This window comes from Salminus brasiliensis, chromosome 8 (genome assembly GCF_030463535.1).
Source record: "Salminus brasiliensis chromosome 8, fSalBra1.hap2, whole genome shotgun sequence".
Lineage (NCBI taxonomy): Eukaryota > Metazoa > Chordata > Actinopteri > Characiformes > Bryconidae > Salminus > Salminus brasiliensis.
The window spans coordinates 2,743,596-2,769,397 of NC_132885.1; the positions used below are offsets into that span (position 1 = coordinate 2,743,596).

At 44.0% G+C, this 25,802-nt stretch overlaps 1 protein-coding gene across 9 annotated transcripts in view; it reads right to left on the reverse strand.

Annotated features, from left to right (window-relative positions):
• Nucleotides 1–25,802, reverse strand: part of dip2a (disco-interacting protein 2 homolog A) — a 160,469-nt gene that overhangs the window by 68,419 nt on the left and 66,248 nt on the right. For all 9 annotated transcript variants that reach the window (XM_072685386.1, XM_072685383.1, XM_072685384.1 and 6 more), the window contains exon 2: nucleotides 13,340–13,411. In XM_072685386.1, coding sequence (XP_072541487.1) covers nucleotides 13,340–13,411 — 72 coding nt within the window. The remainder of the gene's footprint in view (nucleotides 1–13,339; nucleotides 13,412–25,802) is intronic.

The window sequence follows — 25,802 nt, forward strand, 5'->3', positions numbered from 1 at the left end:
GCTGTTCCACTATTGGTGGATTTTTAGATGGGCTGTTTGCCTATTAGTGTTTTTTTTTATTTTTTATAGCTGGCTGTTCCCCTATTAGTGGATTTTTCATATGGACTGTTCCCTTATTTGTGGGTTTTAGCTGGGCTGCTCCCTATTAGTGTATTTTGTTTAGCCAGGCTGTTCCCCTACTAGTACATTTTTCAGATGGGCTGTTCCCCTATTGATGGATTTTTAGCTTGGCCATTACTCTATTTGTGGATTTTTCAGATGGGCTGTTTCCCTATTAGTGCAATTTTTTTTTAGCTGGGCCATTACCCTATTGGTGGGTTAATAGCTAGACTGTTCCCCATTGGTGGATTTCCTAGCTGGGTTCTTTACCTATTCAATCAATTTTACAGCTTGGTGTGAGATCTGGAAAATCATGATTTAACTATAAAAACAAACAAGAAACCAAACTCCCTAAACCACACACACACACACACACACACACACACAAACCACAGGAAAACTGCATCACTCCTGTTAAAGCACGTGTGAAACGCTGCAGACTGTGGGCAGCCTGCTGAGGATCATTTGGGGATAAAAGTTGGTGTGGGTCACTTAAGCATCTCAACCATCCTTGAAATGACGGGGCACTCAAGGTCAAGATGGATCCTCCGACGGTTTCTAAATTTGGACGGTGATCTATAGCCTTCGTTTTCTACAAGAGGACGAAATAAATGATGAGTCATGCCGTGGCATGGTTATGTAATACCTTCCTGAGAGTCAAAGGCAGGACAGCGAAACCACACGTCGCTACCACTGACGCTGCTTACCTGCGTCTGCTGTATCGCCTTCCGAGGCGAGCAAACGGGCCTATAAATACCTCCCTATCTAACGGGAAGGAGACGGAGGAGAGATGAAAGGGTGGTGATGAAACACACCCAGTAAAGGTGAGCATAAGCAGCCGAGTCACGCTCAAAATCTAATTATAAAACTTCAGAAGCCTCTCCTCTGAAGGCCGCAGCAGACTGCGCGGTAACTCCTCTTCTCAAACAAAGGCTGCATGTCAGACTGCTCGAGACGATGCAGATGAAACCTTGATAAGCTGCTGATCAACAGAACGTGAGGTCATTCACTTGACATCTTTATCTTGGTGATGCAGGAAAACGACCACGGTCTGCTAATTCTGTTGGGCTGGTTACCTATTAGTGAATTTTCAGATGGGTGGTTTTCCTATTAGTGGTATTTCCTATTAGCATAACTGTTTCCCATTTGTGTATTTTTTAACTGGGCTGTTCCCTACTGTTGGATTTTCAGATGGGCTGTTCCCCATTAGTGGATTTTAAGCTGGGCTGTTCTACATATGTGGATTTCTTAGCTGGGCTGTTCCTCTAGTAGTGGATTTTTTTCAGACAAGCTGTTCCCCTATTGGTGGCCTTTTGGCTGGGCTGTTCCCCTGTTAGTGGATTTCTTGGCTGAACTGTTCCCCCATTAGTGAAATTTTTAGCTGGACTGTTCCCCTATTGGAGTTTAGCTGGACAGATCCCCATTGGCAGATTTTTTTGCTGGGCTGTTCCCCTATTGGCATATTTTTAGCTGGGCTCTTTCCCTATTGACTTTTTTTAGCTGGGCTGTTCCCCCATTGACTGATTTTAGCTGGGCTGTTACCCTATTGGCAGATTTTTAGCTGGGCTCTTTCCCTATTGACTTTTTTTAGCTGGGCTGTTCCCCCATTGACTGATTTTTAGCTGGGCTGTTCCCCCATTGACTGATTTTTAGCTGGGCTCTTTCCCTATTGACTTTTTATTTTATTTTCCAGATGGACTGTTCCTGTACTGGTGGACTCTTGGCCATATAGTTCCCCTATTGGTGGATTTTTAACTGCTCTGTATCCTATTGGTAAATGTATAACCCATATACTGTATGTGCCTAATTGGTAGATTGTTCCATTGTTCCATGAATTTCCTCTATTGGTGGATTTTAGCTATTCTGTCTCAAACTGGTGGGATACAGTTCCTCTATTGGTGGATTTGTAGCCGCTCTGTCTCCTATTGGTAGGTTTATTCACACGTATTTCCATCATTGGTGGATTTTATTCATGCAGGTTGCATATTGGTGGATGCTTAAATACAATGCAGTGATGAACAAGAGCCTAAAGACCCCCCCTCCTCCACCGTTAGCCCCCATAAATCCATCCCATGCCAATCACCCTCTCTGACCTCTGACTCCAAGTGTCCTGGTAAGGAAAGGCCAGTGAACCGGGTTCCTGCCGGCCACGCTGATGCACCCGGCCCTTCGTTACAGCCTGCCCCAACGAGGGTACTGGCCACTGCTTCTTCAAAGCCCAAACTCACTGGACTCTGGGAAGGTCACATACTTATCCAGGGCTCACAAAGGACAAACAAACAGAGCAGTTGCTGGCTGTAGCTACGTCACCATGACATTCATTCACCATTCAGTCTGATGGATTCATCAGCACGGCTCTTTAAAAAGCTCCATGCTCCATTTAGGTTTCAGGTTAGGCCTATGAAATTACTATTATATAATAATAGATGTGATATAATACACACAGAGAACACAGCAATCATATATACAGTACAGGTACTACTTATTACAGGTATGGGAAATAATATATAGTGCAAAAAAAAGTAAGCATAGCTTTTCTAAAGCTGATCTTAGTGTCAGTAACAGCACACAGGAAATGTGTATTCTGGAGGCGGCTCTGAAAAAGCACCGTGTTGACATTTAAAAATGACACCGTTCATTTACACTAATCATGCTGCGAGGCCAGCAATCTGGCAGGGGTTCATTTCCCATCAATCACATTACAAGTACAGGGACGTGGGGAGTGGTGCGAGGGAAACAGGTACAGAATACAAACCGTGCACTTGAGAGATGATATCTCACAGAGGCTCAACTCTCTGCTGAGCGATCAGTCCAGCGCTATTCACCACAACCAGAAACGGCCAATTACAGCACAATAATACCATGCAGATCTAAATATTCAGCACTGTGCAGAGACCAGAGGCCAGAGGCCCTCTTTCATTTCTTTACATCATTTACATTAAAGGCGTTTAGCAGATGCTCTTCTCCAGAGCGACTTACAGGTGAATTCGGTGAATCCTCAGCTGGGCTGTTTACCTATTAGTGGATTTTCAGCTGGACTGTTCCCCATTGGTGTTTGTTTTTAGTTTAGCTGGGCTGTTCCCCTAGTACTGCATTTGTAGCTGGGCTGTGTCCATATGAGTGGATTTTCAGATGGGCTGTTCCCCATTAGTGGATTTGTTTTTTTTTTAGCTGGACTGTTCCCCATTAGTGGATTTTTAGCTGAACTGTTCCCTATTCGATTTTTTTTTTTTGCTGTGGATTGTTAGCTGGGCTGTTCCTCTTTTGGTAGATTTTTTTTTGCTGGACTGTTCCCTATTGGATTTTTAGCTGGACAGTTCCCCTATTGGTGGATTTGTCACCTGGCCTTCCCCCTATTGCATTTTTAGCTGGACAGTTCCCTATTGGTGGACTGTTAGCTGGGCTGTTCCCCTTTTGGTAGATTTTTTTAGCTGGACTGTTCCCTATTGGAATTTTAGCTGGGCTGTTCCCGTTTTGGTAGATTTTTTAGCTGGACTTTAAGGCCCAGACATCAACATTATTGAACGTGTTCGGGAGGACTTTGCAGATGTGTAAACATCTCCTGTAGATTTCTGCAGACAGCGCTGACAGGAGTCTCCTCTAAACAGAATTCTGTGTTGTTTTTGGTTAATCTATATTTTCTGCTTAGGTTTATGACTCTGGACTGAACAGATTGTATTTATTGTCTGTTTTCACTGGAAAACCGGAGTACTGCAGATCCTTCCACAAACCTACAGCATCTGTGGTCAATAATCTTACCATGAACAGCTCACTGACAGCCCAATCCTTCACTTCCCAGACCAACCATGACTAATCAAATCATTCAGTTTTTACTTCCATCTCCATTAATGAGCCTTGAAGTCTTTTTATTAAAACACACACTTCCTGATCTCCAATCCAGCTCCTTCACTAACATTCAACGCTGAACGCAGTCAGCAATCAACTCCACACAGCAGGCGGGGTTTCATGGGCTCTCATCCTTATAGTGTAAGTATGAAGATCCACTCTTTAACTGAAGTACGTATGCTGTAGGTGCTTCTACACCAAACACCACCATTCTACACCAAACACCACCATTCTCCACTAAACACCACCATTCTACACCAAACACCACCATTCTACACCAAACACCACCATTCTCCACTAAACACCACCATTCTACACCAAACACCACCATTCTACACCAAACACCACCATTCTCCATTAAACTCCACTAAACACCATACTTCTCCACTAAACACCACCATTCTACACCAAACACCACCATTCTCCACTAAACACCACCATTCTACACCAAACACGACAATTCTCCATCAAACACCACCATTCTCCATTAAACTCCACTAAACACCATACTTCTCCACCAAACACCTCCATTCTCCACTAAACACCACCATTCTCCACTAAACACCACCATTCTACACCAAACACCACCATTCTCCACTAAACACCTCCATTCTACACCAAACACCACCATTCTACACCAAACACCACCATTCTCCACTAAACACCACCATTCTACACCAAACACGACAATTCTCCATCAAACACCTCCATTCTCCACTAAACACCATACTTCTCCACCAAACACCACCATTCTCTACTAAACACCACCATTCTCCACTAAACACCACCATTCTACGCCAAGCACCATTATTCTCCACCAGGCACCATCATTCTCCCCCAGGCACCATCACTCCCCACCAAGCACCATCATTCTCCACCAGGCACCATCACTTCCCACCAAACACCATCCTTCACCATTAAACACTATCATTCGCCATCAAACATCATCAATCTCCACCAAGAACCATCATTCTCCAATAGGCACCATCATTCTTCACCAATCACCATTATTCTCCACTGAACACCAACAAACACCATCATTCTCCAAACGCTTTGTGCATCAGGTGGAAAATCACTCATATATCTAGCATGGTATCCATGGTGACAGCAGCTCTACCTAGCATGCAAGGTTTCATGGGTCTTCGCTCTTTAAAGAGGACGTATGAAGGTCAGTGTAGTTCAGACATTAGGAGTTTATCTACAGCGCAGATCACTGACCCAGGCACAGATACTGCAGTCTGTAATCAGAAGTCAGACGTGTCCATACAGCATGTCAGCACATCATTTATTACATAACAATTAATAATAAAATACACTATATGGTCAAAGGTATTGGGACACCTGTTCATTCACCATTTCCTCTGAAATGAATGGTCCTGGCCCTGCTTTTGTTGGAGTAACTGTGTCTCTACTGTCCAGGGAAGAAGAAGGCTATCTACTAGATTTTGGAGGAGCATTGCTGTGAAGGTTTGATTGCATTCTGCAACAAGAGCATCAGTGAGATCAGGATGTTGAATGATGATCACCACCTCACCTCACCTTATCTCATCCCCAACTCCCCATTCAACTCATCCCATCCAAAAGGACTGGATGGAGTTCCACCACCATCCATCATTCCAGAGAACACAGTTCTTCCACTGCTTCACAGCTCCTCAATGCTGGGGGGCTTTATACCCCTCTACTAGCCCACGCTTGACATTAGGGAGTATGATGTTGAGTCCTATTCTATTGGCAGTGCTTCTCTACAGGGACTAGACAAGCTGTGTGTGTCTGTATCAGCAATGGGTGCAACTTAAAGTAGCCGAATGCATTCATTAGAAGTGGTGTCCACAAACATTTGGACACATAGTGTGCCTGTGGACTTCTATGGGCAGCTCTAAAGCTACAGTGACCAAAGCCAAGCCTCGGCGTCTGCCTCTGCACAACAACCCGGCCTGCATCAAAGACAAAGAGCTATAAATGCAACAAGTGGCTTCGGCCCAGTTGCTAGGGGGGGCCAGAAATGCTCTTTGTGGTTGGTTAACGTCCGGCCAATCAGATCACTGCTTTCATGCACGACTATGCCTGTTACCAGTCAATACAGAGGAGAAAGTTCCAGATCAAGTGGGGGCGAGTAGTGAGTAAGCCTGATCTTCCCAGTGAACCCAAATCAGGTCTAAGCAGAAGAAAAGCAGCTCAGGCTTCGTGATCAGACTTACTGATGTGCTCAGATTTGTTCGGCCCCCCTGATTGCCTACAACAGGACATTCCTGACCGCACTGTGAGGCAATGCTTAGAACGTGGACGAAGCTCCACAGCGATCGGATCCAAGCGCACCCCGGGACACTGGGACACTGTTACTCCACAAGACGCTCTGAAACCCATCAGGTTTGATTGCATTCAGTGAGGAGAGCCTTAGTGAGGTCAGGATGTTGGATGATGACCACCACCACCCCACCTCATCATCCCCAACTCCACAACTCCTCATCCCCAAAGCAGTGGATGGAGCACCAACCATCAATCCAGACAACACCGATCTCTCAGACTGCTCCACCCCCCACAAGTGGTTCTTTGAGTGATGCCACAGAAGAACCACTGTTGGTTCCATCAAGAACCAGATTTGTCATGGATGTGTGAGTGTGAAGAACCCCCTTTAGGACCTCCTCTACACTCCATGTATCAACCAGAAGCCCATTTCTACTGTCCTGGGCATTAAACAGTTAAACAGTGAGCTACATGGTAAAGCTTACAGAGCCGGTCTGGTTGGGCTGAGGATGGGGGTCTCTCGTCTTCAGCACAGGGGTCTTTACCCCATAATTCAGAATGATTCCATTAGATGCTGGTTGATGACGGTGCTCATGCAGCACTGCTCACAGCTGAAGTTCAGGCAGCTGATGCACAGATTATGCACAGAAGCAGGCACAGGCACACTGCATGTCCCAAAGTTTGTGGACACCCCTTCTAATAAATGCATTGAGCTATGTTAGGTTGCACCCAGTGTTGACAAACATAAGCAAATGCTCACACACACACACACACACACACACACACACACACACAGCTCGTCTAGCCCCAGTAGAAAAGTACTGCCAATACAATAGGACTCTCTGGAGCAGATAAACCGGATGACCCTATTGGCACCACGCTGCCTGCGAATGCCAGGCGTGGGCTAGTAGAGGGGGGTATAAAGCCCCCCAGCATTGAGCTACTGTGGAGCAGTGGAAGAGCTGTGTTTTTTGGAATGATAGATGGATGGCGATCCATCCAGTACTTCTGGGGTGAGGGATCATCCAACATCCTGGCCTCACAAATACTCTTGTCGCTGAATGCAATCAAATCCTCACAGCAATGCTCCTCCACACTAGAAAGCCTTCTTCTTCTCTGGACAGTAGAGTTACATTTACTCCAACAAGATCAGGATCAGCTCTTTTTAAAGCAATGAATGAAGAGCAGGTGTCCCAATACTTTTGTCATGTGTATCTAAGTGTGACGGGACAGGATGGGAACCAGAGGCTTATGGGGAAAAGGCCTGCGGGCATGTGGCGTCTGGAAAAGAGACGGGAGACGGCCACCTCAAACGACACGGATGGTTTGTACAGTGGAAATCTCCGGCTCCACGTGGCCTGATTAAAAAACGAAGGCCCGGTTTCCTCTGTGACGGCCAAACCAAAAACCAGCACAGCGCAGGCCGAGACATTCGCCCCTCAGCAGTCGGCCACAGTGCTCATCAAATATTCATACCGAGCCGTTCAGACCAGCGCTAAAAATAAACATACACAGAAAAGTACATTTAGCAGCTTCTGTGACCACGTCCCCGAGGAGAGGTTACAGCAGACAGCAGGGGAACCCGGCCTGTTACAGGAGGAGAGGTTTGCTCGGGGAAGGCTATCGACCTGGGCGCTATAGGATAACCTGTGGCCTGTTCCCACGGTAGCCCTTAAATGTCAATAATGCGAATAGCTTTTAATGTGATCTCCTTTCCATCCCTCCCCAAGCTCATAAAATTCATATTTCAGCATATTTCATATTATAAATCAAAACATCTCTGCACACTGTTTGGACAAAAGTTTTGGGACGCCTGCCCTTTTTTACTGTTTCTTCTGAAATCAAGGGTATTAAAAAAAGAGTTCCTCCTGCTTTTGTTGGACTGTCTCTACTGTCCCGGGCAGAAGGCTTTCTACTAGATTTTGGAGGAGGAGCATTGCTGTGAGGATTTGATTGCATCCAGCGCATTAGTGAGGTTCACCTCATCATCCCCAACTTTCCCCCAACTCGTCCCAAAAGCAATGGTTCCAGAGGACACAGTCCCATTGCTCCACACACTCCTAAAAATGCAAAAAGTGCTACAAATGCAATCGATTTTTGAGAGTGCAGCTCAATGCTGGGGGGCTTCATAACCCTCGAGCCCACACCTGGCATTAGGCAGCATGGTACCAATAGGTTCATCTGGTTTACCTGCCCCAGAGAGTGCCATTCAATTGGCAGGACTTCTCTACAGGGACTAGATGAGCTGTGTGTGTGTGTGTGTGTGTGTGTGTGTGTGTGTGTGGTGAGTCTGTGCTAACAATGGGTGCAACTTAAAATAGCTAAATGCATTCGTTAGAAGGGTGTCCGCAATCTTTTGGACACTTTGGACATATACAGTGTATATAGGAAAAGGAATCAGTGGGGTAATGGATAAATGTGGGTCGTAGGAGGTGAATGCAGAGGAAGTTCTGGGTGCATTAAGGCTTTAGAGAGCCACAGGACCGCCCCCACCCCCCACCCCACCCCACCAAGCACAGAAAAACTGAGGAGGAGGGACGTCTACGTCTTCCTAATGGTGATTTATGGGTCTTCCACTGTGAGCGTGTGGTTTCTTGTTCCAGAAGTCAATACTGACCAGATATGCAGAGCTGCAGTCCAGCTGATGTGTGGGCTGTGAGGTAGAGGTAACGCAAGGTCACACTGATCTGGTGAGATGGTAAGGTGAGATAAGGCCCGGTAAGGGAAGAGCTTTCCTCTTTACTCTGAATGGTATCACTGGGATCTGTTAAATCCTCTGTGAAGCAAATAAGGAACTTTTGGAGGTTCTTCAGTTAAAAAAATGTGTAGAACCCAATGAAGGTACTTTGGAGAAGGAACCTTCGAGAAAAGGTTTTTAGTAGGGCTGCACCGATCCGATACTGGGATCGGATATCGGTCCCGATACTAACAAAATGACCTGGATCGGGTTTCGGATAATTAGCCAAAGGACCGATCCATTCACTGAACCTGATTCTCACACTGCCGGTATTCTAGGCTTCATAACCCAGGATCAGAGTAACCTACAGACATCATACACAGATCACAGCAACCAGCAAGACTCCCCATATCTGACCAGCACTGTCCCCTCGACCCGTCATCAGCTATCAGCCAGTAATCCAGCTCATCTTCCATATAAGGAGAACCGAGAAGGGAGGGGCTGCTCGCTCCCCTTTAGTCTCACAGACTTCCAATTTCAGAATAAAAGTCCTGAGCTCAGACAGCACTGAGCCGAGGTCCAGCACAGTTAATCATTTTAGTGACCATTGATCAGAAATTAATCCTTAATATCTGTGTTTGTGTTATAGTTTGATTTATAAAGTAATAAAGTAATGATTATATCAATCCTGAGGCCTTAAGTCCTTCTCAGATGGTCAGGTATATGATTTATTAATTCTACACCGGTATCGGATCGGTATCAGGTATCTGTAGATATGCAAAGTTCATGTATCGGTATCGAACAGAAAAAGGTGGATCGGTGCCTCCCTGGCTTTTAATGGAAGTAGGTTTCGCAAAGGTTCCTCAAAACACATTAAGAAGTTTCTTCACAGTTTCAAACTGAAGATCCTCTAAAAGTTCTTCAAGGATCTGATACTTTTAACAGTTTATGGTCAGTTCATGGTCAGTTCATGTGTTTTCGGATAACTTTGCAGTTATAAACCATCGCTGCTTGAGGAGCAGAAGCAGTATTTTTACTGTAGACCAAACTACAGCAACACGTGGAGCATCAGATCTCCAGAGATATGCTTCACTCAGGTGACCATCATTAACCGTCAGTTTTAGTTCACTGATGGCAATAAATGTCTAAGTATCCAGACAGACCTGAATTCAGCACATTCCTGAAGCCTGGTGTGGGCTACAGGGGTAAACAGCCCCCAGCATTGGACTCTGGGGTTCTCTGGGGGGCTGCAACTCCATCAATACCTTTGGGGTCATCCATCATTAGTAACTGACCTCACTGAGACCCTCAACGCCAATGTAGAGCCCAGTGCGACTCCACAAGATATGCAAAGTCTAACCAGTCTCACCAAACACTTCACAAAAGGTTCGACATTTGAACTAATAACTGAATAAAAAACTAGGATTTAAGGAGTCACATGACTGAATGCCATCAAATCCTCACAGCAATGTTCCAATATCTAGTGTAAAGCCTCTCAGAAGGGTAGGAGCTGTTTCTGTTTCCTGCTAATACCTTTGATTTCAGAAAAGCAGGAGAAACGTCTGTTTTTATTGGAGAATATCTAGATTTTCTACAGTAACCAAAAGCAAAGCTGCCAGTATTCAACAGAGAGGTTAACGGGTTTATTAATAACACAATGGTAGTTTATTCAACAGTGACAAAACTACAAACATTACAGTGTTGGCTGCACTAAAAATATTACAGAATATTTTAAATGTTATAAACATTATTAGAATAATGAAAAATATTTTTTACAGAAAAGAGATGTAAAATTAGTGTTTTAGCTGATATACGTATTTACAGTATTTTACAGTTAAAAAAGACTATAATCAACCATTTCAGCATTTATAGTTTTATTTAGCACTTTTTTAGTCTTTTTTTAGAGTTTGCAGGGTTTTTTTTTTAGTTTACAGTCTGGTTTTAGCATTTAGTTTTTTTTTAAGTTTACAGTCTTTTCAAGAGTTTAGTCTTTTTTTCAAGACTTTAGTCTTTTTTTAGAGTTTACAGTCTGTTTTAGTATTTAGCCTTTTTGAGTTTACAGTCTTTTTTAAAGTTTACAGTCTTTTTTAGAGTTTACAGTCTTTTTAAAGTTTACAGGCTTTTTTAGAGTTTACAGGCTTTTTGGTATTTAGTCTTTTTTTTTTTTTTAGAGTTTACAGGCTTTTTTAGAGTTTACAGGCCTTTTTGGTATTTAGTCTTTTTTAAAGTTTACAGGCTTTTTTGGTATTTAGTCTTTTTTAAAGTTTACAGTCTTTTTTTTTGAGTTTACAGTCTTTTTTAGAGTTTACAGGCCTTTTTGGTATTTAGTCTTTTTTAGAGTTTACAGGCTTTTTTGGTATTTAGTCTTTTTTAAAGTTTACAGGCTTTTTTGGTATTTAGTCTTTTTTTAATGTTTACAGTCTTTTTAAAGTTTACAGGCTTTTTTTAGAGTTTACAAGCTTTTTTGGTATTTAGTCTTTTTTTAGAGTTTACAGTCTTTTTTAAAGTTTACAGTCTTTTTTAGAGTTTACAGGCTTTTTTGGTATTTAGTCTTTTTTTAATGTTTACAGTCTTTTTAAAGTTTACAGGCTTTTTTAAAGTTTACAGGCTTTTTGGTATTTAGTCTTTTTTAGAGTTTACAGGCTTTTTGGTATTTAGTCTTTTTTTTAGAGTTTACAGGCTTTTTGGTATTTAGTCCTTTTTTAGAGTTTACAGTCTTTTTTGGTATTTAGTCTTTTTTTTTTTTTTAGAGTTTACAGGCTTTTTGGTATTTAGTCTTTTTTTAGAGTTACAGACATTCTTTACAGTGCACGGTCAAACAACTCCTAAGTTAAAGATGAAGATTATGGGATCAGTGTAACAGTTGCCAATGACCACCCAAACCAAACACCTAGCAACGCTCCCACTTTCCTACTCTCCGAGCTGACGAGACCCGTCTGAAGGCATTATTGGGAGAAGTAGAAATCCAGGTGTCTGCTTGACCTAGCGGTGCAGTCTCCATCCACACTTCATTAGCATTCTGATGCATCTGTCTGATCTCTCATCTCTCAGGCCTGCCGCTCTCTGGTTAAACGTCTGCTGTTCTCCTCAGAGAGAGAGAGACGCCTGCTTCCATTAACAGGACGTGTGACAGAGCCGCACTGTGAGCGTTAATGAAATTACAGTGGGGATAAATCACTGCAGTAAAAACTCCGACCTCTGTTCCTCAGCTCAAGGTCAGAGATGCTGTGTGTAGAATGAAAAACATACACCTTGCATTCAAGTCAAACTATTACAGAGGAATTTAACTGATTCAGCGTTTTCAGCATTTTCACTGGTCCAGAGTTTAACATTTTATTACTATTATTTTTTAAGTGTACCATTTTGGGTTTTTTTTAGTAATTTTTTTAAGAGTTTACTGTATGTTTTTTAGTGTCCAATCTTTTTTTCATTTTGTCTTTTTTTTCATTTACCAACTTTTTATAGAGTGTCCAATCTTTACTTTTTAGGGTTTACCGAGTTTTTTTTAGGGTTTAGTTTATTTTAAAGTTTATTAGCTTAGTGTACCATTTTTGTTTTTTCTTTTTAGAGTTCATCATTTGGTTTTTCAAAGTTTACCATTTTATGTTTTGTTTTTTTGTTTTAGTGTTTCCCATATTCAGGTTTTTTTTAGAGTTTACCATTTTTTTTTTTTTTTTTTTAAGCGTGCCATTTTTGGGTTTTCTTTTTAGACTTCAAATTGTTTTGTTTGTTTTTTTAGAGTAATTTTTTGTACTTCTTTTGTTTTTCAAAGTTTGTCAAAACATTTTTTGTTTTGTTTTTTTTGTTTTAGTGTTTACCACATTTTGTTTTTCTTTTTAGAGTTGACCATTTTTATTTATAATTTTTTTTAACAGCTTACCATTTTTTTTTACATTTTTTTTTTTACCATTCTATTTATTTATTTTCAATTTATTTTATTTTAAAGTTTACTATTGTTTTTTGTTCATTTTTTAAGAGTTCAATTTTTTAAAAGTTTACTGTCTGTTTTTTAGTGTTTAATCTTTTTTTTTGTTTGTTTTCTGTCTTTTTTTTTCTTTACTGTCTTTTTTTTAGTTTCCAAGCTTTTCTTAAAGTTTTCAGTCTTTTGTCTTACAGAACGTTCTTCCTCCTGATAGTTATGAAAAACCAAAGGTTTTTAAAACAGTCATGGTGGAGGGATACATGCAGGGCGTTGTGAGGTAAAACAGTTCCCAAAGAAAACCATCATCATCATTATCATTCCATATAACACTCAGAAGACATGTGTAGCTTCACTGGTGGGTTTGGAAAGTAAATAAAATACTGTAAAATAAAATAAAATCACTGTTTTTTTTTTCAATCTCTTTCTAAAAGCACCGAATGAAGCTCTTTTGATCCAAAGGGGACTTTCCCTTTTTTCTAGGGGACTAGAAAAGCTTAGAGGAGCCCAAACCTCACCCAGACGGGATGTTAAAGAGAGAGTGAGGGTGTTACCCTGTATCTGTGGGATGTAGGGTGCTAGCAGCTTTCCTCTTTTCTTCTCATAGCCCTTCTGTGTGATGTCCCCTGCAGAGAGAGAGAGAGAGAGAGAGAGAGAGAGAGAGAGAAAGAGAGAGAGATGGTGAGTCACTGTGCCATTTTTGTGCTACACTACATGTCCAAATGTTTGTGGACACCCCCTCTAATGAATGCATTCAGCTACTTCAAGTTGCACCCATTGCTGACATAGACACACACACACATACACAGCTTGTCTAGTCCCTGTAGAGAAGAAGTACTGCCAATAGAATAGGACTCCCTGGAGCAGATCAACATCATGAACCTATTGGCACCATGCTGCCTAATAATGCCAGGCGTGGGCTAGTAGAGGGGTATAAAGCCCCCCAGCATTGAGCTGTGGAGCAGTGGAAGAACTGTGTTCTCTGGAATTATGGATGGTGCCACGTCTAGTACTTTTTGGATGAGTTGGGGATGATGAGGCGGTGGTGATCATCCAACATCCTGACCAATCAAATCCTCACAGCAATGCTGCTCCTCCAAGATCTAGAAGAAAGCCTTCCTCCCTGGACAGTAGAGACAGGTGTCCCAATACTTTTGCCCACTTTCCCCCATATATACAGATGAGCCTCAGAGCTTCAGTGCAACCGTAAGGTTAGGATGTAAATGTCCAGGTGCTTTGAAGGAACCAGGCTGGCAGTACGTCCAGAATTTTTCCTTGAAGCACATCAGTGCTGAGCCCCTGACACACACTCACAGTAGCCTCAGATATGGGTGAAACGACACCAGCCCATAATCCTCTTCTCCTGACTCGCAAACAACGCCTTACATTCCTCAGACTCTGACTATGTAAGTCATTATTCCCTGCGCTGGCAGTCCGAACACAGCTCGGCCTGTTCCTCCTAATCTCATAGGCATATTTCTCCCAACGGTCCTGAGAAACGCCGCCGAGCTTCAACGGGAAGCAACCAACCCGCTAATGCCAGTGTCTTAATCCCACAGTCACTCGACATTAAGACAATAAGTAAGAGTAAACAGAGAGATAGGGAGTGATCAGCAGTCCGCACAAACACCGCAGCCTCAACAAACAGCTCCCACTTAATGCATTACCCAAACACACTGACCTACAGAGGGCCGCGGACCCGGACCCCCTCTCAGTAAACCACTCAGCCTGTTCAAATTCCTCAGCGATAACCTAACTTCATAAATAGTCATTAAAATCTCATTTTCATGACACACTTGGACCGGTTCCCTCCCCTTCCTCTTGCACGGTGGGTAGATGTTGCTGACGGTGTGTGGAACGGCCTGGTTTCTCCAGCATTCACTTAATTGCCAGTGCTGTCTCTGTTAGACATGTAATTTTATGAACTAATGGAGGCCTTTTGGGGAGATTTCCAGAGACACAAGGCCTCGGCGTGGCACAGCAGTCTCCCCATATAATAAAAAAGACCAGGAACGCAGGCCGCTGAGAACCGTCTGCCCACTTCTGCTGGGACGGAGCCATGTCTGGCTTCAGATCAGCAAACGGATGAAGGAATGGAATAATGGCTTTGACTGAAGGAATATTCGGACGGGGGGGGGGGGGAGGTAATGGTGTGGTGTGTGGATGGAAGGATGAAATGATGGATGGACTGATGGTCTGTAGGATAGGAGGATGGATCAATGAATAGATTCTTGGATGGACCGATGGAGGGAGGGTGGACTGATGGATTGATTGATGGATACATGGATGAATGGAGGGATAGATAAATAGAGAGAGCTTGGAAGGATGGACAGACAGACAGACAAATAGATAGACCAACAGACAGACAGACAGATAGACCAACAGACAGACAGACAGATAGACAGACAGACAGACAGATAGAGAGACCAACAGACAGACAGACAGACAAACAGATAGACCAACAGACAGACAGACAGACAAACAGATAGACCAGCAGACAGACAGACAGACAGACAGAGAGATAGATAGATAGATAGATAGATAGATAGATAGACAGACAGATAGATAGACCGACAGACAGACAGACAGACAGACAGATAGACAGACAGACAGATAGATAGACCGACAGACAGACAGATAGATAGATAGTCAGACAGACAGATTGTCAGACATACAGATAGACTGTCAGACAGACAAATAGACAGACAGACAGATTGTCAGACAGACAGACAGATAGACCAACAGATAGACAGACAGACAGACAGACAGACAGACAGATAGATAGATAGATAGATAGATAGATAGATAGATAGACAGATAGATAGACAGAAAAAGATAGACCAGTGGATGGACTGATGCACAGACAGATAGACAGGTGGGTATATAGGTGGTTGGATGGGTGGAGGGATGGATGGGTGGAGGGATAGACAGATGGATGGGTAGAGGGATAGACGGATGGATGGATCATTAGGTATTAGGCAGACTACAGTAGATAAGACTGTGTGGAGCGGCTGGCCTGACATCAAGGCTGCTGTCAACCTGCACAGTCAGAACATTAGCTCAGCTCAAACAGCCATCAAACCAATGCTACAAACAGCCTGGAGGAAACCACTGAGCCCAGCGACAGAGAGCGCCTCAGCCTGGCGGGAACTGCTCTCCTGCCCCATGGGGGATTCGACATGTGACAGCGGGCTTGATGCTTTAATCACACCCAATATGGCCAAATCACAGCTCAGTCTGAGACCATGAATTACCTCATTAAGATCCAATGTCTCTCACACACACACACACACACACACACACACTGACTGCCAGTCTAGACACACACACTCTCTTCTCTGCTAGAGTTACAGAAGTTTGGGGTCAAAAGTTTGGGGTCATCTACTTTTGAAAGACTAAAGGCGGGCGTGGTAGCAGTGTCAGATGAGCCCAGTAGCTGGGCCGTGCTAATGTTGAGGTACCTATGTTGGATGAGCCCAGAAACTGAGTCATGCTAACGGCATGGTGCTGATGCTGGATGAGCCTGGTAGCTGGGCCGTGCTAACATCGTTGTACCGATGTTGGATAAGCCCAGAAGCCGAGCCGTGCTAACAGCATGTTACCGATGCTGGACGAGCCTTGTAGCTGGACCATGCTAACATAAAAATTAAGGCTTAAGAGTTTCAATAGTTTGAGCTGAGGAACTGTGATCAGTGTCTAAGAATTATTCCAGTTAAGCTGTTTCACTAAAACTCATCTTTCCAATATTGATATAAGGCCCTAGTTGTGATGTTGAATCCTTCTCTGGGCTGTTCCAGCGTGAGAAGAGCCTCCACATTCCAGAACAAAAGCCGTATTGATTCAGAGCGAAGGGCCGCGGAGGGCTGCGGCGGCCCCCGGCGGCCCCCGGCGGCTGACAGCGCTAAAGAATCAGCGGGATTCTCAAGCTCAGCAACCACGAACCCCACAAACAATACAGGAGAACGCTGGGAAAAACGTGCCTCTCAAACAGCTGGACCAAACCTCCAACGCTCAGCAGAGCCCCCACATACTAAACGCCCAGAGACTAAACGCTCTCAGTACTACAATCGTATATATACACACTGTATGTCCAAATGTTTGTGGACATCCCTTCTATTAAATGCATTTAGCTACTTTAGTGGAACTGTGCTCTCTGGAATGACGGGTGGTGCTCCAGCCAGTACTTCTGGGATGAGCTGGGGATGAGGTGGGGTGGCAATGTTCCAACATCCTGACCTCCAACAAAAGCAGGATAAGCGCTTTTTGAAAGGCTTTGATTTCAGAAGAAAAAGTGAATAAGCAGGTGTCCCAATACTTTTGTCCATATAGTGTATTGTCATTTATACATTAAAATGAAGGTTTTACGCTATAGTCCTGCCCTGTAGGCCTTGTTCTTCAAAGTTCTTCACACACAGTAAGAGTCTTTAGGAAACTAAAAGTGGTTCATCAGACTTACACACTCTATGGACAAAAGTATTGGGACACGTGCTTGTTCATTGTTTCTGCTGAAATCAAGCGTTGCATTGCTGGGAGGATTTGATTGCATTCAGTGACAAGAGCATTAGTAAAGTCAGGGTGCTGGATGATCCCCACTCCACCACCAGCACCATCCATCCATCATCTGTCTTCCACTGCTCCACGCCTGGCATTATTAGGCAGCATGGTGCCGATAGGTACATGATGTTTATCTGCTGCAGAGAGTCCTATTCTATTGGCAGGATGTCTCTACAGGGACTAGACAATCTGAGTGTTCATATTTGCAGCTGTAGGCATTCATTAGAAGGGGTGTCCACAAACTTTTAGTGTATATTTTAGATCCATTAAAAGGTTCTTCTTCTGTATCGCGCCACAGAACCCTTTTGTAGCATCCTTATTTTGTAAGAGCTAGAACATGGACTCCTGTGTTTCAGAGCAAAACACTGCGCTGGCCAGCACGCACTGACGCTGACCTAAACCTCCTACAGAGGATTACACAGCACATGCCAAAGCACAAGAACAGTGCATTCACACACACACACAGTCAAAGAGCAGTGTAATCCCTGGCCGGCATCCTGCAGAGTAGAGGTGAGTTCACTGCAGCCTGACTCCAGCCTGCACGGGTGACGGATGAACTCAGCTGGATGCTGACTCACAGACGGAAAGAAAAGGACACTCTGTGTACAGTCAGACCCCCAAGAGGACAATAGTGTACTGTAATCAACAGCAGACCTCCAGGACCTCAGCTGAGAGAGGTGCACTCAAAAAAGGTGGAGGGGTTCTTAAGCGTTTGTTAGTAAAGGGCGCGGTTCTGTAGAGACCAATGACAAAGAACCATTTCAACACAAAAGTTAGATTTTCCCTATGATGGAAAATCTCCTGCCCCCTCACCCTCTCTCCCCACACCTTTTTGGGATATTAAAGTGCCCCTCAACCTTTTGTTATCTCCTCTTCAACCCCCTTTCCCTCTCCCTAACCTCATCAGTTCCCTCCTACTTCCTCCCCCTCGTTCCTAGGGTAGATAAAGCCTCCCTCTGAACATGGCTCTGTCTGTATGATTTTCTGATCGTGAATAAACTACGGCCACAACACATACCCATCTATATCTATACCATACCCATCTATATCTGTACCCACACATACCCACCTATATCTATACCCACACATACCATCTACATCTATACCCACACACACCATCTACATCTGTACCCACATACCCATCCATATCTACACCCACACACATCCACACCTGTCAAAACCCAACCATGCATATCTATACCCACACAAACTCATCTATATCCATACCCATCAATACCCATCTGTATCTACATCCACCCATAAAATCTATATCTATACCCACACATACCATCTATATTTATACCAATACAACACATACCCACCTATATCTATACCCACACATACCATCTACATCTGTACCCACACACACCATCTATATCTATACCATACCCATCTATATCTATACCATACCCATCTATATCTATACCCACACATACCATCTACATCTATACCCACACATACCATCTATATCTATACCATACCCATCTATATCTATACCATACCCATCTATATCTGTACCCACACATACCCACCTATATCTATACCCACACATACCATCTACATCTGTACCCACACACACCATCTATATCTATACCATACCCATCTATATCTATACCATACCCATCTATATCTATACCCACACATACCATCTACATCTATACCCACACATACCAACTATATCTATACCATACCCATCTATATCTATACCATACCCATCTATATCTATACCCACACATACCCACCTATATCTATACCCACACATACCATCTACATCTGTACCCACACACACCATCTATATCTATACCATACCCATCTATATCTATACCATACCCATCTATATCTATACCCACACATACCATCTATATCTACACCCACACATACCAACTATATCTATACCCACATATACCCATCGATATCTACACCCACACATACCGTCCATATCTACACCCACACATACTCATCTACACCCACACATACCCATCCATATCTATACCCACACATTTCCATCCATATCTACACTCACCCATCTATATCTATACCACACATACCAACTATATCTATACCCACACATACCAACTATATATCTATTCACACATACCATCTATCTACCAGCCTAAACCCATCTTTTAATCTCATTTTAGACAGTCACACACACACACACACACACACACACACACACACACACACACACACACACACACACACACACTGACTTGAATGTTCCAGGCACGGACTGCCACCACACAATTCTGTCCTGAGGAATCATTTCTCTCTGTCTCTCTCCCTCTGTCTCTGTCTCTCCCCCTCTGTCTCTGTCTCTCCCCTTCTGTCTCTGTCTCTCCCCTTCTGTCTCTCTCTAAAAGCTTTTCGTTGAATTTCGTTTGTAGGTGGCTGCCAATCACCTTTGAAAACACTGACCGGTTAAAGAAAAGCCTCCCTCAGGATGACTGTAATTGACGGATAGCTTCCTAAAAAGACCCTCTCTACCTCTCTGAGAATTAAAATTCTACAGGGAATAATAACGCCCCCTTCTCTTCTATCTCCTGTGGATTAGGATCATTACATAGCTTCCAATTATTCTGAAAATGATGAATTATTAACCGCAGCCGGAAAGAAACAGGACAGAACAGAGGAGAGCATGTTCAGAAACTCTGGCACTGGCGCTGATTCACAGTCTGACGCTGGACCACATGTGAGACTGTCTGAGTACAGCCTAAAGAGACAAACCCCTTAAAGAACTTTCACACTCTAAAAGATCTACTAGATCTACTACTACCAGATCCACACACAGGCTACCATGAAATACATCTGGAAATGCTGTCTGTCTTTCTAAACAGTTGACTCAGCTACTGTAAGATTTAGGCTAGAGGGGTATAAAGCCCCCCAGCATTGAGCTGTGGAGCAGTGGAAGAGACACTGGAAGAGAAGGTGTCCGCATACTTACGGACACACAGTGTATATAAGCAGTGTGTTTCTCCACAGTAATAAATGTTAATCTGTCCCCGCATGATTTATGATGTGAGAACTCAAGTGTAAGTTTGAACAACAGAGGAATCTGGCCCTTGTTTGACCTCTGCACTGTCCAACATTCATTACACACACCCTCTGCTACCACAGCAACTACACCACACACACACACACACACACACTTATAATATATGTCTACCTGTAATTAACTCTATATAACATTAGAAAAAAAACCAAATAAACATAAAGTCAGTGGTCAATGAGAGTGTCTACCTGTAATTAACTCTATATAACATTAGAATAAACCCAAATAAACATAGAGTCAGTGGTCAGTGAGAGTGTCTACCTGTAATTAACTCTATATAACATTAGAATAAACCCAAATAAACATAGAGTCAGTGGTCAGTGAGAGTGTCTACCTGTAATTAACTCTATATAACATTAGAATAAACCCAAATAAACATAAAGTCAGTGGTCAGTAAGAGTGTCTACCTGTAATTAACTCTATATAATATTAGAATAAACCCAAATAAACATAAAGTCAGTGGTCATTGAGAGTGTCTACCTGTAATTAACTCTATATAGCATTAGAATAAACCCAAATAAACATAGAGTCAGTGGTCAGTGAGAGTGTCTACCTGTAATTAACTCTATATAACATTAGAATAAACCCAAATAAACATAAAGTCAGTGGTCAGTGAGTGTCTACCTGTAATTAACTCTATATAACATTAGAATAAACCCAAATAAACATAAAGTCAGTGGTCAGTGAGAGTGTCTACCTGTAATTAACTCTATATAACATTAGAATAAACCCAAATAAACATAAAGTCAGTGGTCAGTAAGAGTGTCTACCTGTAATTACCTCTATATAATACTATCACACCCAGAGTTAAATCACATACCTTACATCATCCTGAGAGGAATGTGGAGAATCCAGAGGCTCAACAGTTTTACTGAGAAAGAGTTACAGAGAGAAACACACTGTAGACAGAGAAAGAGAGAGGAAGGGAGGGAGAAAAAGTGGGTGAGAGAGAGAGAGAGAGAGAGAGAGAGCGAGAGAGAAAGAGAGAGAGCGAGAGAGAGCGAGAAGGAGGAGGAGGAGGACGACAGAACTACAGCAGGATCTAGAAGTCGAGCAGTTGAGGTTTGGAAGCTTTTCTTTGTTTCCTTTCAAAGATATACGTTCAAACCTCCCTCTCTCTCTCTCTCTCTCTCTCTCTCTCTCTCTCTCTCTCTTCACCACTCTCTCTCACACATCTCCTCCCCCAAAACCCCCTCTCCCCACCCATCCCCTCCTCTCTCTCCCACAAAGCTGAGCTGTAGGATTAGAGTCTCAAAGGCAGTCTCCCCCACACACACACACATCAAAACAATGCTCATACACACTCACAAAGACACACACACACACACACACTGTTTCATACCCATTCATACCAACCCATACTGAGAAATACCTACAGTATCTCCATCAAGCCCTTCTCCATCCCGATCTATACCCACCAATACCCATCCACATTCATCCATACCCACCCTCATCCCCATCCCTATCTATTCCAATACCCACCCTCATCCCCATCCCTATCTATTCCAATACCCACCCTCATCCCCATCCCTATCTATTCCCATACCCACCCTCATCCCCATCCCTATCTATTCCCATACCCACCCTCATCCCCATCCCTATCTATTCCCATACCCACACCACCCTCATCCCCATCCCTATCTATTCCCATACCCACACCATTCTCATCCCTATCTATTCCCATACCCACCCTCATCCCCATCCCTATCTATTCCCATACCCACCCTCATCCCCATCCCTATCTATTCCCATACCCACCCTCATCCCCATCCCTATCTATTCCCATACCCACACCATCCCCATCCCTATCTATTCCCATACCCACCCTCATCCCCATCCCTATCTATTCCCATACCCACCCTCATCCCCATCCCTATCTATTCCCATACCCACCCTCATCCCCATCCCTATCTATTCCCATACCCACACCATCCCCATCCCTATCTATTCCCATACCCACCCTCATCCCCATCCCTATCTATTCCCATACCCACCCTCATCCCTATCTATTCCCATACCCACACCATTCTCATCCCCATCTTTATCTATTCCCATATTTATCAATACCCATCCTCCCCTATCTATTCCCATACACATCTTTATTACTATCCATTCCTGCTTCATTCCCACATCCATACCTATCCTCATCCCTATCCATACCCATATCCATCCATACTCATCCCTCTCCATTCCCACATCCATACCTATCCTCATCCCTATCCATACCCATATCCATCCATACTCATCCCTCTCCATTCCCACATCCATACCTATCCTCATCCCTATCCATACCCATCTCTGCCCCTCTCTACAGGTAGAGCTGTGTGGTGCAGGTTAGTGAGGCAGTGTGTGAGCTGTAGTGTCTGTTATGTGTATGGTACAGAATTACAGTGTCTACAAGCAGCCAGACAGAAAGCAACCGCTGAGATACTTCCCTATGTTCTGTATAATCAATAGACTTAATGCTTAGAACACACACACACACACACACACACACACACACACAAATCTAAGCTTTCTGGTTAATCCTTCCTCATTGAAGTTGTGAAGCACTGCTGGCTTATTGCTGCTTAAATCTGCAGTAACAAACATTTTCTCATGCACGCACACACACACACACACACACACACACACACACACACACACACACACTGCAACCTGAGGCTGGTCTGATCTACAGTGCAGATGAGTGTGTATAGAACAGGTAAGGTCTGAAAGTGAGGTCTACAGAACAGGTATAGGGGTGAGGTCTAGAGGTGAGGTCTACAGAACAGGTATAGGGGTGAGGTCTAGAGGTGAGGTCTACAGAACAGGTATAGGGGTGAGGTCTAGAGGTGAGGTCTACAGAATAGGTGTAGGGGTGAGGTCTAGAGGTGAGGTCTACAGAACAGGTGTAGGGGTGAGGTCTACAGAACAGGTGTAGGGGTGAGGTCTAGAGGTGAGGTCTACAGAACAGGTGTAGGGGTGAGGTCTAGAGGTGAGGTCTACAGAATAGGTGTAGGGGTGAGGTCTAGAGGTGAGGTCTACAGAACAGGTATAGGGGTGAGGTCTAGAGGTGAGGTCTACAGAACAGGTATAGGGGTGAGGTCTAGAGGTGAGGTCTACAGAACAGGTATAGGGGTGAGGTCTAGAGGTGAGGTCTACAGAACAGGTGTAAGGGTGAGGTCTAGAGGTGAGGTCTACAGAACAGGTGTAGGGGTGAGGTCTAGAGGTGAGGTCTACAGAACAGGTGTAGGGGTGAGGTCTAGAGGTGAGGTCTACAGAACAGGTGTAGGGGTGAGGTCTAGAGGTGAGGTCTACAGAACAGGTGTAGGGGTGAGGTCTAGAGGTGAGGTCTACAGAACAGGTGTAAGGGTGAGGTCTATAGGTGAGGTCTACAGAACAGGTGTAGGGGTGAGGTCTAGAGGTGAGGTCTACAGAACAGGTGTAGGGGTGAGGTCTAGAGGTGAGGTCTACAGAACAGGTGTAGGGGTGAGGTCTAGAGGTGAGGTCTACAGAACAGGTAAGGGGTGAGGTCTAGAGGTGAGGTCTACAGAACAGGTGTAGGGGTGAGGTCTAGAGGTGAGGTCTACAGAACAGGTATAGGGTGAGGTCTAGAGGTGAGGTCTACAGAACAGGTGTAGGGGTGAGGTCTAGAGGTGAGGTCTACAGAACAGGTGTAGGGGTGAGGTCTAGAGGTGGGGTGTACAGGTGATTTCCATAGCACAAGTGAGGCCCACAGTACAGGTGGCTTCTGTACCACAGGTGAGCTCTATAGGTGGGTTCCACAGCACAGGTGAGGTCTACAGAACAGGTCTACAGAAGTCTAGGTGTGCGGTCTGTTCTGCAGGTGAGGTCTACAGGTGAGGTCTATATATTGCATGTGTAGCTCCTCCGGGTAAATGCGCTGTGTGTGACACAGGAAACACTCTAGACTGGTGGCAGGGGGTGGTGCGGTTGTGTGTGTGTGTGTGTGTGTGTGTGTGTGTGTGTGTGTGTGTGTGTGTGCGCGCGCGCTATCAGCCACCAGCTAGTTTAATGAATAGCTTCACATCAATTAGAGCTAAATTAGGGTCTGTGCTCTGGGGGTCCGGGAACAAAGGCAAATCTGTGTGAGAGACAGAGGCACAGAGGGAGAAACACACTGCGATGCCAGAGACCTTTTCTCCATCCAATCATTCATCCTTTCATCTCCACACCTCCACAAATCACATTCAGTCAGGGCCAACCCAGCTTTTTTACCAAACAGCAGCTGTGAATGAGGAGCTGATTACATTTCCCTGTGTATAGATTCTCCTCAGCTGTCCGGGTATTTAACGAATTTAACATCTAGGAAAATACAGGCTGGTTTGAGTGTTTTCTAGAACTGCTGAGATGTTCGCTACACCTCTAGAATGGCGTAATAAAGAAAACACACCCAGTGAGCAGCAGCCTGCTGATGAGAGAGGTCAATAACTGAGAATGGGCAGACCGGTTGGAGCTGACAGAAAGGCTACAGTAGCCCAGATAACCACTCTGTACAATTATGGAGAGCAGAAGAGCCTCTCTTCTTCAAGAGAATGAGCAACACTTTGATCAGCCTTGAGCTGGATGAGCTACACCAGCAGAACGACACTCAGACAGTCTAAAGAACCCACTCAGAATCGCCTGGAGGCTAACGCTAATGCTAAGGACAATGTGATGGTTGTGTGATGCAATCGGGTCAGAATGGACCAGAATCATTCCTGAAATCTTCTGGAATCCATGCCATGAAGAATTGAGGCTGCAGGAGGCCCTCTCCGGGAGGACCTACCCAGAATTAGTATTGCGTTCCTAATAAATTGTTCGGTGTGAAGCATGTATGAATACAATCAGAGAGGAAGTGTGTGTGAGAGAGAGGAAAGCGTGTGAGTGTGCAAGCAGACAGCTCCAGCTGCAGCACCGGAGGCTCTGAGATAAAAATATAAAAGTATTTGGACACTTTCTCATTCACTGTTTCCTCTGAAATCGATGCTATTAAGTATAGTCGATTCTGCTTTTGTTGGAGTGACTATTTCTACTGTCCAGGGAAAAGGCTTTCTACTGTTTTTTGAAGGAGCATTGCTGTGAGGATTTGATTGCATTCAGCGGCAAGTAGGTTAGTGCGTCTGGATGTTGGATGGATGATCACCAACCCACCTCATCATCCCCAACTTCCTAACTCAACCACCATCTATCAATGCTTTATACACCTCTGGTATTAGGCAGCATGGTGCCAATAGGTTCATGTTTGTCTGCTCCAGCAAGTCCTATTCTAAGCAATGGGTGCAACTTAAAATAGCTGAATTCATACATTCGAAGGGGTGTCCACAAACATTTGGACATGTAGTGTACATCAGCAGTGAGAAAGCAAAACAGAGGGGTGCGGAGGAGCATCCCAGCTGATAAATCTTTAATGACTGTTACTCTCCTTA